Here is a 16,157-nt window from a genome sequence, read left to right on the forward strand (position 1 = left end):
TCACCCTCTCCAGTGCTCTCTCCAGTGCTGTCACCTCTCCCTAGTGCTCTCTCTCCCCCACCCCCTGTCTCTGTCACCCTCCCTCCTGTGCTCTCTCTCCCCCACCCCCTGTCTGTCACCCTCTCTGTCCAGTGCTCACTCCCCCCACCCGCTGACTGTCACCCTCTCCAGTGCTCTCCCTCCCCCAGCCGCTGTCTGTCACCTCTCCCTAGTGCTCTCTCTCCCCCACCCGCTGTCTGTCACCCCCTCTGTCCAGTGCTCACTCCCTCCCCCACCCGCTGTCTGTCACCCTCTCCAGTGCTCTCCCTCCCCCAGCCGCTGTCTGTCACCTCTCCCTAGTGCTCTCTCTCCCCCACCCGCTGTCTGTCACCCTCTCTGTCCAGTGCTCACTCCCCCCACCCGCTGTCTGTCACCCTCTCCAATGCTCTCTCCAGTGCTGTCACCCTCTCTCTCCAGTGCTCTCTCTCCCCCACCCCCTGTCTCTGTCACCCTCTCTCCTGTGCTCTCTCTCCCCCACCCCCTGTCTGTGTCACCCTCTCTCTCCAGTGCTCTCTCTCCCCCACCACTGTCTCTGTCATCCTCTCTCCAGTGCTCTCTCCCCACCCGCTGTCTGTCACCCTCTCTCCTGTGCTCTCTCTCCCCCACCCCCTTTCTGTCACCCTCTCTCTCCAGTGCTCACTCCTCCCACCCGCTGTCTGTCACCCTCTCTCTCCAGTGCTCTCCCTCCCCCACCCGCTGTCTGTCACCCTCTCTCTCCAGTGCTCTCTCTCCCCCACCCCCTGTCTCTGTCACCCTCTCTCCTGTGCTCTCTCTCCCCCACCCCCTGTCTGTCACCCTCTCTCTCCAGTGCTCACTCCCCCCACCCGCTGTCTGTCACCCTCTCTCTCCAGTGCTCTCTCTCCCCCACCCCCTGTCTGTCACCCTCTCTCTCCAGTGCTTACTGTCCCCCATCCCCTGTCGTGTCACCCGATCTCTCCAGTGCTCTCTCTCCCCCACCCGCTGTCTGTCACCCTCCCTCTCCAGTTCTTATCTGTCCCTCACCCCTGTCTCTGTCACCCTCTCTCTCCAGTGCTCTCTCTCCGCTACCCCCTGTCTGTCACCCTCTCTCTCCAGTGCTCTCTGTCCCCCACCCCCTGTCTGTCACCCTCTCTCTAGTGCTCTCTCTCCGCTACCCCCTGTTGTGTCACCCCCTCTCTCCAGTGCTCTCTCTCCCTCACCTCCTGACTCTGTCACCCACTCTCTAGTGCTCTCTCCTCCACCCCGTCTCTGTCACCCTCTCTCCCCCCCACCCCCTGTATGTATCACTCTCTCCAGTGCTCTCTTCCCACCCCCTGTCTGTGTCACCCTCTCTCTCCAGTGCTCTCTCTCCCCCACCCGCTGTCTCTGTCACTCTCTCTCTCCAGTGCTCTCTCTTCCCACCCCCTGTCTCTGTCACCCTCTCTCCCCAGTGCTTACTGTCCCCCCACCCCCTGTCTGTGTCACCCTCTCTCTCCAGTGCTCTCTCTCCCCCACGCCCTGTCTGTCACCCTCTCTCTCCAGTGCTCTCTCTCCCCCACTCGCTGTCTCTGTCACCCTCCCTCTCCAGTGCTATCTATCCCTCACCCCTGTCTCTGTTACCCTCTTTCTCCAGTGCTCTGTCTCCCCCACCCCGTCTGTATCACTCTCTCCCCACTCCCTGTCTCTGTCACCCTCACTTTCCAGTGCTCTCTGTCCCCCACCCCCTGTCTGTCACCCTCTCTCTCCAGTGCTCTCTCTCTCCGCTACCCCCAGTCTGTCACTTTCTCTCTCCAGTGCTTATCTGTCCCTCACCCCTGTCTCTGTCAACCTCTCTTTCCAGTGCTCTCTCTCCCTCACCTCCTGACTCTGTCAACCTCTCTCTCCAGTGCTCACTCCGCCCCACCCCCTCTCTGTCACCCTCTCCCCCCCACCCCCTGTCTGTATCACTCTCTCCAGTGCTTACTGTCCCCCACCCCCTGTCTGTGTCACCCTATCTCTCCAGTGCTGTCTCTCCCCACCCCCTGTCTCTGTCACCCTCTCTTTCTCCAGTGCTCTCACTCCCCCACCCAGGGCCGTCTTAACATTAGGAAGGGCCCCTGGGCAACCTAGTTCACTGGACACCCCCCCCCCCCCCAAATTAGTTTGCCCAGGAGCCCACAGTCACCTCCCCAACCCTCACCTCTCTGGCTCCGTGCGGCAGCCAGTCAGCTTCCGGCGGCCGGGGATCCGATCATCTTCGCTGGGGGATCCGGGCAGCGGGATCAGGGCAGCGGCGGTAGCTAGGAGCCTGCCCTGAAGTGGCAAAGCGCTATTAATGCCCCTTTCAGACCGCACTTTAAAAACGGTATATTGCCGTTTTTTTACCGTTTTAAAACGGTAATGTGTGCGGTCTGAAAGGTGCAGGACCACTTAACCGGTTAGAAAAAAACGTTTTTTCTAACCGGTTAAAATGCAGGGTCCTACCCGTTTCAGAACCGGTATTTTAGGCACAAAATCGGTTCTGAAACGGTATTTAGGACCCAGCCAATGAGCTGGGTCCTAAATTCAGCACAGTGAATACTTAATGAGCGCTCATTAAGTATTCACAGCACTGGAGCCCCCCCCCGCGCGCGTGTCGACGCCCCCCGCGCGTGTCGACGCCCCCCCGCGTGTCGGCGCCCCCCCGTGTCGACTTACCCGTGCCGGTATCTCCGTTGTGGTTCCCGACACAGCAGCTCAGTATGCTCGGAAAGCACTTATGAAAAAAGTGTCTTTCAGAAAATGGCTGCCCCCATACGAAAGACAGTTTTTTTTAAACAGGGTACCGGCACGGGGTAAGTCGACACGGGGGGGGGGGGGGGCGCCGACACGCGGGGGGGGGGGGTGTGTGGGGGCGCCGACACGTGCGGGGGGCGTCGACATGCGCGGGGGGCGTCGACATGCGCGGGGGCGTCGACACGCTCTCGGTCGACACGCGCGAGGGGGGGGGGGAGCTGCACGGAGGGGAGGGCTGAAGGCTGCACTGGCTTTGACCCTGTATTTGGAAAGTTTCCAAAAACGGGTCTGCCAGTGTCAAAAAATCGGCACTTAAACGGTAATATACCGTTTAAGTGCTGCGGTGTGAAAGGGGTTTTATCTGGCAGACCCGTTTTTGGAAACGTTTCCAAATACAGGATCAAAGCCAGTTATGCGGTCTGAAAGCAGCATAACTGGCGGGGCGGGAAGCGCTGTTGCATTTGAAAAGATTGGCCAGACGCTGATTGGCTGAATTCAGCCAATCAGCGTTCGGCCAGTCTTTTCAAATGCAGCAGCGCTTCCCGCCCCACCGGCAAATAGCGCTAATGGGAAAGATGGTGGCCGGGTGGCGGGGATCCGACCATCCTCGCTGGGGAAGGGGATCAGGGCGGCGGTGGCGGTAGCTAGGAGCCCGATGCGGCGAAGCACTATTTGTCGGCGGGGGCGGGAAGCGCTGTTGAATTTGAAAAGACTGGGCGGATGCTGATTGGCTGAATTCAGCCAATCAGCATTCAGCCAGTCATTTTAAATGCAGCAGCGCTTCTCGCGCCCCCCTGCTGGCAAATAGCGCTTCGCCGCTTTGGGCTCCTAGCTACCGCCACCGATGCCCTGATCCCCCTGCCGGATCACCCAGTGAGGGTGATCAGAACCCCGGCACACGGACCCCCGAAATTAAATTCACTGCTAGCTAGGAGGTGAAGCGCTATTTGCCGGCGGGGTGGGAAGCGCTGTTGCCTTTTCAAAGACTGGCCGGATGCTGATTTTCTGAATTCAGCCAATCAGCGTCCGGCCAGTCTATTCAAATGCAACAGCGCTTCCCGCCCCGCCGGCAAATAGAGCTTCGCCGAATCAGGCTTCTAGCTACCGCCACCGCCCTGATCCCCCTGCCCGGATCCCCCAGCGAGGGTGAGCGGATTCCCGGACCCCGGCCACCATCTTTCCCATTGGGCTGGGCCGGGGGCCCCTAGGTCCTAGGGCCCCCGGGCAACTGCCCATCGTGCCCAATGGGAAAGACGGCACTGCCCCCACCCCCTGTCTGTGTCACCCTTTCTCTCCAGTGCTGTCTCTCCCTCACCTCCTGACTCTGTCACCCTCCCTCTCCAGTACTCTGTCTCCCCCACCCTGTTTGTATCACTCTCTCCAGTGCTCTCTCTCCCCGCCCCCTGTCTCTGTCGGGTTGGGATCATTCGTCAGAATGATTCTAGGTCTACAGTCATTAGGTCGACCCCACTAGGTCGACTGGCAGGAAGGTCGACCTGACTTAAGGTCGACATGGGCCAAGGTCGACATGACTTAAGGTCGAATTTGCATAAAGGTCGACATGAGGAAGGTCGACTGGTCATAAGGTCGACATGGGTTTTTCACTGTTTTTTGATCCGAATGTCGACACAGTCGACATGGACACAGTTGGCAATGAGAAGCGGACCCTCGCTTCGCTCGCAATGCTTCGGGCACGGTGCCTCGCTGCGCTCGGCACACTATTTTATTCTCCCACCACGCCCTAGTGGATGGTAGGGCATGAAATACCGCCTGTCGGCACATGTCGGCTCAAAAAACAGTGAAAAACCCATGTCGACCTTATGACCAGTCGACCTTCCTCATGTCGACCTTTATGCAAATTCGACCTTAAGTCATGTCGACCTTGGCCCATGTCGACCTTAAGTCAGGTCGACCTTCCTGCTAGTCGACCTAGTGGGGTCGACCTAATGACTGTAGACCTAAATGCATTCTGACGAATGACCGCATCCCTCTCTGTCAACCTCACTTTCCAGTGCTCCCTGTCCCCCACCCCCTGTCTGTCACCCTCTCTCTCCAGTGCTCTCTGTCCCCCACCCGCTGTCTGTATCACTCTCTCCAGTGCTCTCTGTCCCCCACCCCCTGTCTGTCACCCTCTCTCTCCAGTGCTCTCTGTCCCCCACCCGCTGTCTGTCACCCTCTCTCTCCAGTGCTCTCTGTCCCCCACCCCCTGTCTGTATCACTCTCTCCAGTGCTCTCTGTCCCCCACCCCCTGTCTGTCACCCTCTCTCTCCAGTGCTCTCTGTCCCCCACCCCCTGTCTGTATCACTCTCTCCAGTGCTCCCTGTCCCCCACCCCCTGTCTGTCACCCTCTCTCTCCAGTGCTCTCTGTCCCCCACCCCCTGTCTGTATCACTCTCTCCAGTGCTCTCTGTCCCCCACCCCCTGTCTGTCACCCTCTCTCTCCAGTGCTCTCTGTCCCCCACCCCCTGTCTGTATCACTCTCTCCAGTGCTCCCTGTCCCCCACCCCCTGTCTGTCACCCTCTCTCTCCAGTGCTCTCTGTCCCCCACCCCCTGTCTGTATCACTCTCTCCAGTGCTCCCTGTCCCCCACCCCCTGTCTGTCACCCTCTCTCTCCAGTGCTCTCTGTCCCCCACCCCCTGTCTGTATCACTCTCTCCAGTGCTCTCTGTCCCCCACCCCCTGTCTGTCACCCTCTCTCTCCAGTGCTCTCTGTCCCCCACCCCCTGTCTGTATCACTCTCTCCAGTGCTCTCTGTCCCCCACCCCCTGTCTGTCACCCTCTCTCTCCAGTGCTCAAAACTTTCCTGTTTACTCAAGCATTTCCGTAATCCCTTATGTATCTCCATGTCCCCTGTTTATGGAAAGCTTTTCTGTACCTCATTGTTCCTGTACTGTATTGCATTCATTCTATCTGTTAAACGCCTTAAGTCCTATTAAAGAAATAGCGCTATATAAATAAAATTATTATTATTTTTAATAGTCCCCTATATCTTTCACAAAGTGTAAAACCTGGGACAGACCCTTTTGTTCTTAAACACAGCTGATATATTACTTGTATAACACAAGCGCCCTCCAGTGTTGCCAAAATGTAATGCAACTTCACGTACTGTAAGTGCTTTTACGTGAAATTTGGTCTTGCACATTATCCTGTATGCATAACAAAAATTCTCTCGGATGTGTATTTTAGGGATGCGGGACCATTTGTCTACAACAAGAAGATAGACAGCCATTAGGTCGACACCATTAGTTCGACAACTCAATAGGTCGACATGCCTTTAGGTCGACATACCATTAGGTCGACATGTCATTAGGTCGACATGTCATTAGGTCGACACTGCCATTAGGTCGACAGTGTCTAGGTCGACAGTCAAAAGGTCGACATGGTTTTTTTCACTGTTTTTTTTTTTTTTTACCCAAATGTCGACACAGTCGACATGGACACAGTTTGAAGTGCTTCGGGCACAGTGCCTCGCTGCGCTCGGCACACTACTATAATCGAACTCCACGCCGTATTGGATGGTAGACCTATTGAGTTGTTGAACTAATGGTGTCGACCTAATGGCTGTCTATCTTCTTGTTGTAGACAAATAGTCCGGATACCGTATTTTAGGGACGGGTAGACGGTGCCTAGTCAACAGTCAATATATCAACCATTAATGGTCCATAGGCACAAGGTCAACACAGAACAGGTCAACATTGACAAAAGGTTGACACAAGCAATATGTCACAATGAAAAAGGTTGACACATGAAAAGGTTGTCATGTGTTTTCACAGTCTTTCGTCAGAATAGACATCTGTCAACCTCACAACATGTCCCCATGTCTCTGTATGCTGGGTGGAAGAACAATGGGAGTAGTGCAAAATCACGGGGAAACAACGTGGCGGCCATTTCACCAGAATTGCTTTTTTAAAGCAGATGGCCAGCCCACCTCTAGTACGATTCAGTCTTGGTTTGTGGATGAAGAGTAGTTTTTTAGGATGGCAACTTCCAAAATAGGTGCTGCATTTTCATCTAACGAAAGCTAAATGAATAGAGGTGATGTTTCCCACAGCAACCAATGAGCTGCTGTCTATCATTTTCTAGGATGCAATAGAGAAATGATAGACAAAATCAGAATGTTCCAAAAGTCGGAATCCTGGCCCGTTTTTCGCTCAGCACGACACAGACTCGACAGGAGGAATTTAAAGTGGGCGTTTCGGCGAGGACGGCCATGAATTTGACAATACACAGCTGTTTTCCGACAAAAAAGATCCGACGTGTTTTAAAGTCTGATCTGATTTGTGGAAATCTACCTTCAATGCTGTCGGAATCGGCCGCATTGAACAGGATAGGGATAGGAATCTCAAAGTGAGACTTTACTTCTGTTCTTTCATGCACAGTTACATCTGTTGGGCACCACTTCTATTTGTCTCCTCATCAAAACTGGGGGTGTTAACCCTTTACGTGCCAAGTGAATTTGTCAAAAAAAGGTGTGAGAATTGCAGAGCGCACATTTTTATTCACCATAATAACCTGTAGTGTTACCTTATATAGGAAATATCATCTTTTTTTACACATTTTCTATTTAAATTTATATAACAAATGTGAGCGATGCTGACATTTCTGACGGGTATTGTGGACATCTCTCACAGAGATGTTGGCACTCAGAGGGTTAAGGAAAGCAAGGGGCTTAGGGGTTTATATCACATACATACTTAGGGGAGTATTCAATCTGGGATTCCGACTGTTGGAACACCCTGACAGCCGCAACTGTCGAAAAACAGCTGTGAATTTGACAAACCGCAGCAATATCCAACAAAACAGATTCAACGTTAAAATAAAAGGCAGATCTGACTGCCTTCAGGGCTGTCGGTGACGGCAGCATTAAATAGGTGAGTGCCGTTATTCCCACTGGCGGAAATAGATTGAATACCCCCCCATATAATTTTTGTTTTCTGACAAATATGAACACTTGAATACTTCAAACTACTGTATACACATTGCAAGAAAAAAAATACAAAAATAATCCCAGTGAAGACATTTTGGGTGAAATGTAATAGGATGAGAGATTCAGAAAGTGAAAGATTTGGTAAGAAATCTCCAGTTTTTTTAAAGCGGCAATCATTTACACTGCAAACTGTTTTTGCAGTGTAAATGATTGCCGCTTTTAAAAAAAGCCTGGAGATTTCTTACCAAATCTCTCTCTTTTTGAATTTCTCATCCTATTAAATTTCCCCCTATATAATCTGCAGTATCTTGGCTTTAGTTACAAATGACATGGTCAAGTCTGAACTTGATTTTCTTCATCATTTTAGCAAAAGTCTGTCTGATTTCCTTTGTCCTAAGAAAATATATAATGGGATTGGCAATATGTGGTACAAACGAGTAAAGGAAAAGGAGCAAAGCGTTGACATCGGGTGTAATTCTTACTACAAAGATGACATTTACAATGTAGAGGAAGGTCCGGGGAATATAATATAACCCCACGACTAGCAGGTGGGTGGTGCAGGTGTAGAACGCTCTGCGCCAGCTGTCGGGTCGGGAGGAGATCACGGCTATTATCAGGGCGTATGACAACAATATCACCCCTAAGGGCACAAGGAGCACCACCATGGCGCACACCAGGGACATTCTATTCAGGTATGTTGTATCGGAACACGCTAAAGCCAAAATGGATAAATTGGTACAGAATAAGGTTGATATCTTGTAAGCCCCACATCGGACAATCTGTGAATTCTGAATGGCGACCGTTACATTTATAGAAGCAGCTAAAATAAACCAGCAGATGGCGCAAGTAACGGCAATGGTTTTATTGGTGATAATGGTGGCGTATCTCAGGGGCTGGCATATGGACATATAACGATCTACCGCCATCACCATGAGCAGGAGGGAGTCCACGCTCCCTAAGTAATGGACGCAGAACATCTGGAAGATGCACCCACTGAAGGGCATGGAGGAGGCTCCGAACCAGTACTTGGCGATGAGTCTTGGTAGAGTCACCGTGTCGAATAAAAGGTCTGATGTAGCCAGATTTGCTATGATCAGGTACATGGGCTGGTGCAGGTGCGTATTCAGGATGACCAGACCGATGACGCTCCCATTGGCAGTCAGAGACATCACATACACCAGGAACATCATGGCGGATATGAAGGCGTTGTAGTCTTCTGTAATCCCGGGGAATCTGACCAATACGATCTCTGAATTCCTGGTTTGATTCATCTGTTACAGAAATATAAGGAGTGATGCACCTGTGAGTAGAATATATTTAACCTCTAGGGTATAATAACATAATTATTTTTTCTATAAAGCAGGGAACCCAGAGGAAGGTACCACTTTCAGTATTTATAAATATTATGAGATTGGACACATAGCCTAATTAAGGGGTGGGGGGTGCAGGGCCTACTGCACCCTGGGCCCCTCAGCCAGAGATCACTGACATCACTAGATCTCCCTCTTATGCAGCAGCAGAACCAGGCTGCCAGAAAGTAAGAAGGACAGTGTGCAGTGCAGGCTGATGCAAATGAGCTACTAACGAAGCCTAAAAGTCAGACAAGGATTCCAGCTTTTCCTCCTCCCTGTCTGGGTGTGTTATTAAGATATTAGTTTAAGTCTAATATAGATCATTAGTTTACATTTAATATACACAATCAGGGCCGGTGCAAGGCACCTCAGCACCCGGGGGGAGGGGGGCAGATGCAGCCATCGTTGAGTCGCTCCTCAGGGGGGGGGGGTGTCCGGCTGTCCCACCGCTCACCCGCACTGGTCCTTTGCTGCCACCGCTGACTTGCTCCGGCACACATTCCACGAGAGGGGGGTGCGGGAGCAAGTCAGCGGTGGCAGCACGACCTCCCCCTCCATGGTGCGGGTGAGCGGTGGGGCTCAACTGGCTTTTAGGGGGGTGTAAGCGCCACTCACCTTATCACCTTGCTCCATGTGGGGGGTATTGTGGAGCCGCCACTTACCTGTTCCCAAGTGCCGCCCTCCATTGGCCGGCACCCCCAGGAAAATGCCTAAATCTGCCATGTGGTAGCGCTGGCCCTGTACACAATCTATTTATCCCTTAGACAAAACTGACTAAAACTCATATACAGTGATAACATACTTCTGCCATCTGTCCTGGATCTTGGGGGCTTGCTAAAATAACCTGTGCACTAGCTGTAAGGTATGCTGACATCACCAAGTCTCTTCACACAGGGCCTTATTCTGGTTCACTCTCAGAGGCAAATTCCTTCTCAAATGGACAAAACCATGTGCACTGCAGGCGGGACAGATGTAACATGTGCAGAGAGAATTTGGGTGAGTTATTTTGTTTCAGTGCTGGGACAGCTCCCCTGATCCCAGCACCAGAGCAGCAACAGGGTGAGATGGAGCTGTGACAGTGTCCATCACAGGACACAGCTTCTCCTAGCGCAGGGATCAGCTGTCTGTCTCCTAGGTCATCGTGTCTGGGTGCTGGAGATTACCAGGACCTGGTTCATCACGGCCTGGTGGTGAGAGGGTGTGGTGCAGGTAAGTGCTCAGGAGACACCGGTGGCGGGGAGGTGCTGAGAAGGTGTGGGTGGGGGGGAGGTGCTGAGAAGGTGTGGGCACCGGGGGGGATCCAGGGCTATAGTTATCCGCTGCATTGTCTGAGGAAACCGTCAGAATTACAATAGACGGAGAAACGCGTCTAGAATCTATCTTTTCCGACACCCACTACAATCGGAATAGCCCGAACTACTATCTATTGGTTGCCCAGTTTCCAAATCCAGCCGGACTGATCCAATTCCATCCATTACATGATCCTGATACAGCGGCACAGCAGCGCTAAGAGGTGTCCTTCCATCTTGGATACCCGGGTGAGAGTTACCACCTTGCTTCAGTGCCAGCTCCCAGCGCCGGCTCCCCCAACATCGGGGTTACACTGGTTGTTAGCAGACTGGTCACCACCCGCTTCCAGAGTGTCTGCTCCCGGAGAGAGTTACCACCTTGCTTCAGTGTCAGCTCCCAGCGCCGGCTCCCCCAACATCGGGGCTATGCTGGTTGTCAGCAGACCGGTCACCACCCGCTTCCAGAGTGTCTGCTCCAGGAGAAAGTTACCACCTTGCTTCAGTGTCAGCTCCCAGCGCCGGCTCCCCCAACATCGGGGCTACACTGGTTGTTAGCAGACCGGTCACCACCCGCTTCCAGAGTGTCTGCTCCCGGAGAGAGTTACCACCTTGCTTCAGTGTCAGCTCCCAGCGCCGGCTCCCCCAACATCGGGGCTACACTGGTTGTCAGCAGACCGGTCACCACCCGCTTCCAGAGTGTCTGCTCCCGGAGAGAGTTACCACCTTGCTTCAGTGCCAGCTCCCAGCGCCGGCTCCCCCAACATCGGGGCTACACTGGTTGTTAGCAGACTGGTCACCACCCGCTTCCAGAGTGTCTGCTCCCGGAGAGAGTTACCACCTTGCTTCAGTGCCAGCTCCCAGCGCCGGCTCCCCCAACATCAGGGCTATGCTGGTTGTCAGCAGACCGGTCACCACCCGCTTCCAGAGTGTCTGCTCCCGGAGAAAGTTACCACCTTGCTTCAGTGTCAGCTCCCAGCGCCGGCTCCCCCAACATCGGGGCTATGCTGGTTGTTAGCAGACCGGTCACCACCCGCTTCCAGAGTGTCTGCTCCCGGAGAAAGTTACCACCTTGCTTCAGTGTCAGCTCCCAGCGCCGGCTCCCCCAACATCGGGGCTATGCTGGTTGTCAGCAGACCGGTCACCACCCGCTTCCAGAGTGTCTGCTCCCGGAGAGAGTTACCACCTTGCTTCAGTGTCAGCTCCCAGCGCCGGCTCCCCCAACATCGGGGCTATGCTGGTTGTCAGCAGACCGGTCACCACCCGCTTCCAGAGTGTCTGCTCCCGGAGAAAGTTACCACCTTGCTTCAGTGTCAGCTCCCAGCGCCGGCTCCCCCAACATCGGGGCTATGCTGGTTGTTAGCAGACCGGTCACCACCCGCTTCCAGAGTGTCTGCTCCCGGAGAAAGTTACCACCTTGCTTCAGTGTCAGCTCCCAGCGCCGGCTCCCCCAACATCGGGGCTATGCTGGTTGTCAGCAGACCGGTCACCACCCGCTTCCAGAGTGTCTGCTCCCGGAGAGAGTTACCACCTTGCTTCAGTGTCAGCTCCCAGCGCCGGCTCCCCCAACATCGGGGCTATGCTGGTTGTCAGCAGACCGGTCACCACCCGCTTCCAGAGTGTCTGCTCCCGGAGAAAGTTACCACCTTGCTTCAGTGTCAGCTCCCAGCGCCGGCTCCCCCAACATCGGGGCTATGCTGGTTGTTAGCAGACCGGTCACCACCCGCTTCCAGAGTGTCTGCTCCCGGAGAGAGTTACCACCTTGCTTCAGTGCCAGCTCCCAGCGCCGGCTCCCCCAACATCGGGGCTATGCTGGTTGTCAGCAGACTGGTCACCACCCGCTTCCAGAGTGTCTGCTCCCGGAGAGAGTTACCACCTTGCTTCAGTGCCAGCTCCCAGCGCCGGCTCCCCCAACATCGGGGCTATGCTGGTTGTCAGCAGACCGGTCACCACCCGCTTCCAGAGTGTCTGCTCCCGGAGAGAGTTACCACCTTGCTTCAGTGTCAGCTCCCAGCGCCGGCTCCCCCAACATCGGGGCTATGCTGGTTGTCAGCAGACCGGCCACTACCTGCATCCGGAGTGTCTGCTCCCAGTACCAGCTCCCACTCCATCGGAGCAACACCGGTGGTAGCGGACACCAAGTAATCAGACCTCTGCCGCCTTCACCATCTACATCAGCCGGTAATATATATCCACATAAACGTTGAATTTAAACAACCAACATCCATTACAGCAACTTTACTATAAAGAGAATTGCTATACTGCTATCTATTATTTGGGAACTCTCACATTGTTGGCAACTAAAATACCAGCATGGGCTCCAAGTGGTGCTAGTCGGAACCAATATGTTATTGTGTACATGTATGTATTTTATAGTTTTGAATTTTATTGTGTATTTACTGTATTAAATAATTATTAAGTAAAAATAATAACAAAGATCAACACAGTGCGCTCTCTTTCAGTTTGTTGTATTTTGCATTGCCACAAAGACAGCACCTAAGCTGTGGATTTGAGTTATACATATACATATATTTAATTTTTTCTTTATATATATACTAAAACAGCACCTGATTTACCCATCTGGGTATTTGTTAGTTATCAGCTGCTGTCTGCCCCTGCCGCTGGCTGGTACCTCCTTCTGTCGGGTCCCGGCTCCTGCAGCTAATAAAAAGTGACAATCAGAAAATGGCTGCCCCCATGCAGCAGACCGTTTTTAAGATTGCTAGACGAGGCCTACTCTAGCATCCTCAAAAACTGTCTGCTGTATGGGGGCAGCCATTTTCTGAGAGTCACTTTTTATATGCTGCAGGAGCCGGGAGATCTGGGACCTGACAGAAGCGCCGGCCGCGGCAGGAGGTACCAGCTGCACCAAATTTGCAGCAGGGGGGCGGAAATTTAATAGTTACGCCAATGCAATCAGCTCACACTGGCTACTAGAAGTATCCTGAGAAATCCCTCCCATCCGGCCAGTGCAATGATGTCCTCAACATAGCTGTGTCCTGTATTCCAGCTCCTGTGGGAATATCTCTGTTTCACAGACTCCAGTTCAAGCTACCATCCTGCTGCACAGCCTGGCTTCCTCCAGTGATCTACCAGATCCCTTTCATTCAGCTACAGACGATTCCTAGTGCTAACATTGTCTACTACAGTGGTAGCCAACCCTAGCCTACGAGAGCTACCAACAGTTCACATTTTCTAGACAACCTAGCTGCTGCACTCATTAATCACTGACACATTTTAAAAGATCCACAGATGGAGCTAATTAGCTCACTTGTGATTCTGTGAGGAAACCTGCAAAACATGCACTGTTGGTAGCTCTCGAGGACTAGGGTTGGCTACCCCAGGTCTACTACAATCGATCACCATATCATCCAGTTCCGGTGGGCCACAGTTTCCTTCGGTTCCAGCTGAATCCTGATCCTCCTCCAGTTCCTGTCCGGTAATTTTACCTTTGTTTCCAGCCGATTCTCAGGCTCAGCACCAATAGTACCAACAATACAGTGCTGTACACTGCTGCCTCCTAGTCACGCCATTGGGTCTGGAACTCCGCCTCCCACTCCGAGGACTGACGATTTACAGTATGTGGGTGAATCCTATTAAGGCCCAAGCTTCCATTTCATTCCAGCCCCAGAGCAAGTCGACCTTACAGGACAGACTCAATCCTCAGGCGTGGCACTCACAGCATGACCTATTCCAGGAGAGACTGAATGATCTCTGAAGTCATGATTACAGTCACCTGTGGTGAAACACTTTTCATATCAATTAAATAGTTCAACCCAGGCACCAATCATATATTCAGAGTCCAGGTACAGAGCATTTGTCCCTCCTGAAATGCGTAATTTGGGGAAAAATAATAATTTAATACAACAGCCCCCCTCAAACATTCCACCAGGACCCCTATATCTTAAGTGCCCCGGGCACCCTCAAGGCTTTTTCCGGACCTGGTTGGACAGAACCCAAGACATGATTTCAGACAGATCTTCGTTGTCCACTTTTAGGAAAGATTGAATATAGGGATATGAGCACTTAATAGCGAATTCGGCCCTGCCATGGGTGCAAATTTGAGTTAATTCAGGTGCCATTCCCGGCGTTTAAACGCAATGGAACGGCACCTCGCACCCTTCACAATTAATAGGATCAACCCCTATGACTGTTTCCTGCCTAATGCTGTCTATGTTGTCCGCCATCTTACTAACCTTAAGCAGCACGTCATATTAATACGAACAAGGAAATTTCATCTAATTTGAAGTCATCGCCTCCGATCAGCCGGCTGTATCAGCCAAATATCAGTCGTCAATGACCAGCGAACTGTTGGGGGATCACGGGAAATTAGCCAACTTACAAAGGCCCAATTCCCCGATCCAAAGTTGTAATGGTCAGGTTTGGAGATTTGTGATTTTATTTTTTTCCCTGATCCCCCAATTCGTCTGTCAGGTTCCGCACCAATGCTCCAGTCCATCGTCGGTGCATGTAAGTCATGCAAACTCTATTTAAACTTGAACCTGTGTGAAGCTGGGTGCGGCACACAGGCCAGCCCTGTATGGATGTTCCCCTCTGTATCCAGGAGGTGAGTGGTGTAGTGGGGTGATGGGTGTATATACTCTATGGATTTGCAGAATATTGGGGTCCTGTGACGTGGGCTGCAAGCTTTAATGTTTTGAATATGACAAATCCCCTCTGTTATATTTGCTACATTATCACAGTTTTGCACCACAGGGGCCGACATTGTAGTGTCACACTGAGGCAGGTGACTTACAGGTGTGGTCCGCACCTCTAGCACCCCCAATTGACACCTTTGCTCTTAGAACACCACTGTGACCTGCGATACAGCTGCTGTTCTATTTATACATATCAGCGCACTGATTCCAGGCTATTTTGGAATCAGTGCGCTGTTATGTTGGAGAATGCAGGTACTTGCAGGCGTTTATTCGCAAGTACCGGCATTCTCTGACTAAACTGCGCTGCCTCAATGCTGTTTGTGTGGCGCTATTGCACAAATCAGCATGTAACCAGAAATCCACAAGTCGGACTTAGCAGCACACTGGGGAACTCTCTCTGTGCTAACCACAGTGTGATCAATTGAATCAACCCCAAAAAGAGTGTCAGGGAGAGGAGCAAGAAAGAGAGAGAGGGAGAGAGTGTCGGGGAGAGGAGCAAGAAAGAGAGGGAGAGAGCTTCAGAGAGAAAAGAAAGAAATAGGGAATGAGAGGTGGTGTCATGGAAATAAAGGAAATGAGAGAATGATTGTGTCAGAGAGAGAAATGGGGAGGAGAGAAAGAGGGGTGAAAGGACGAGATGGAGGTTAGAGTAGAAGGAGGAGGTAGGGTGCTAGAGCGGGATATAGGATGGGAAGCGGGAGGAGAGGACGAGATGGAGGAGGAGGAGGTGGTAGTAGATGAGAAGGGGTTAGAGGACGAGAGGAGGGAGGGAGTAGTGGATGAGATGTAGGTTAGAGGAGAAGAAGGAGGTAGTGGATGAGATGGAGGTTAGAGGAGAAGGAGGAGGTAGGGTACTAGAGGGGGATATAGGATGGGAAGAGGGAGGGATGAGAGGACGAGATGGAGGTTAGAGGAGAAGGAGGAGGTAGGGTGCTAGAGGAGGATATAGGATGGGAAGCGGGAGGAGAGGACGAGATGGAGGAGGAGGAGGGGGTAGTAGACGAGAAGGGGTCAGAGGACAAGAGGAGGGAGGGAGTAGTGGATGAGATGGAGGTTAGAGGAGAAGGAGGAGGTAGGTTACTAAAGGGGGATATAGGATGGTAAGTGGAAGGGATGAGAGGACGAGATGGAGGTTAGAGGAGGAGGAGGGGATAGTGGATGAGATGGAGGTTAGAGGAGAAGGA

At 52.5% G+C, this 16,157-nt stretch overlaps 1 protein-coding gene across 1 annotated transcript; it reads right to left on the bottom strand.

Moving 5' to 3' along the window:
• Positions 1 to 7,991: 7,991 nt before the first annotated feature.
• On the bottom strand, positions 7,992 to 8,948 carry LOC146058611 (olfactory receptor 2AG2-like). Its single transcript, XM_083170886.1, has one exon. The coding sequence runs from the start codon at positions 8,946 to 8,948 to the stop codon at positions 7,992 to 7,994; it is 957 nt and encodes a 318-aa protein (XP_083027012.1).
• Positions 8,949 to 16,157: the final 7,209 nt, after the last annotated feature.

The sequence above is a fragment of the Crinia signifera genome, chromosome 2 (genome assembly GCF_055691185.1).
Source record: "Crinia signifera chromosome 2, ASM5569118v1, whole genome shotgun sequence".
Lineage (NCBI taxonomy): Eukaryota > Metazoa > Chordata > Amphibia > Anura > Myobatrachidae > Crinia > Crinia signifera.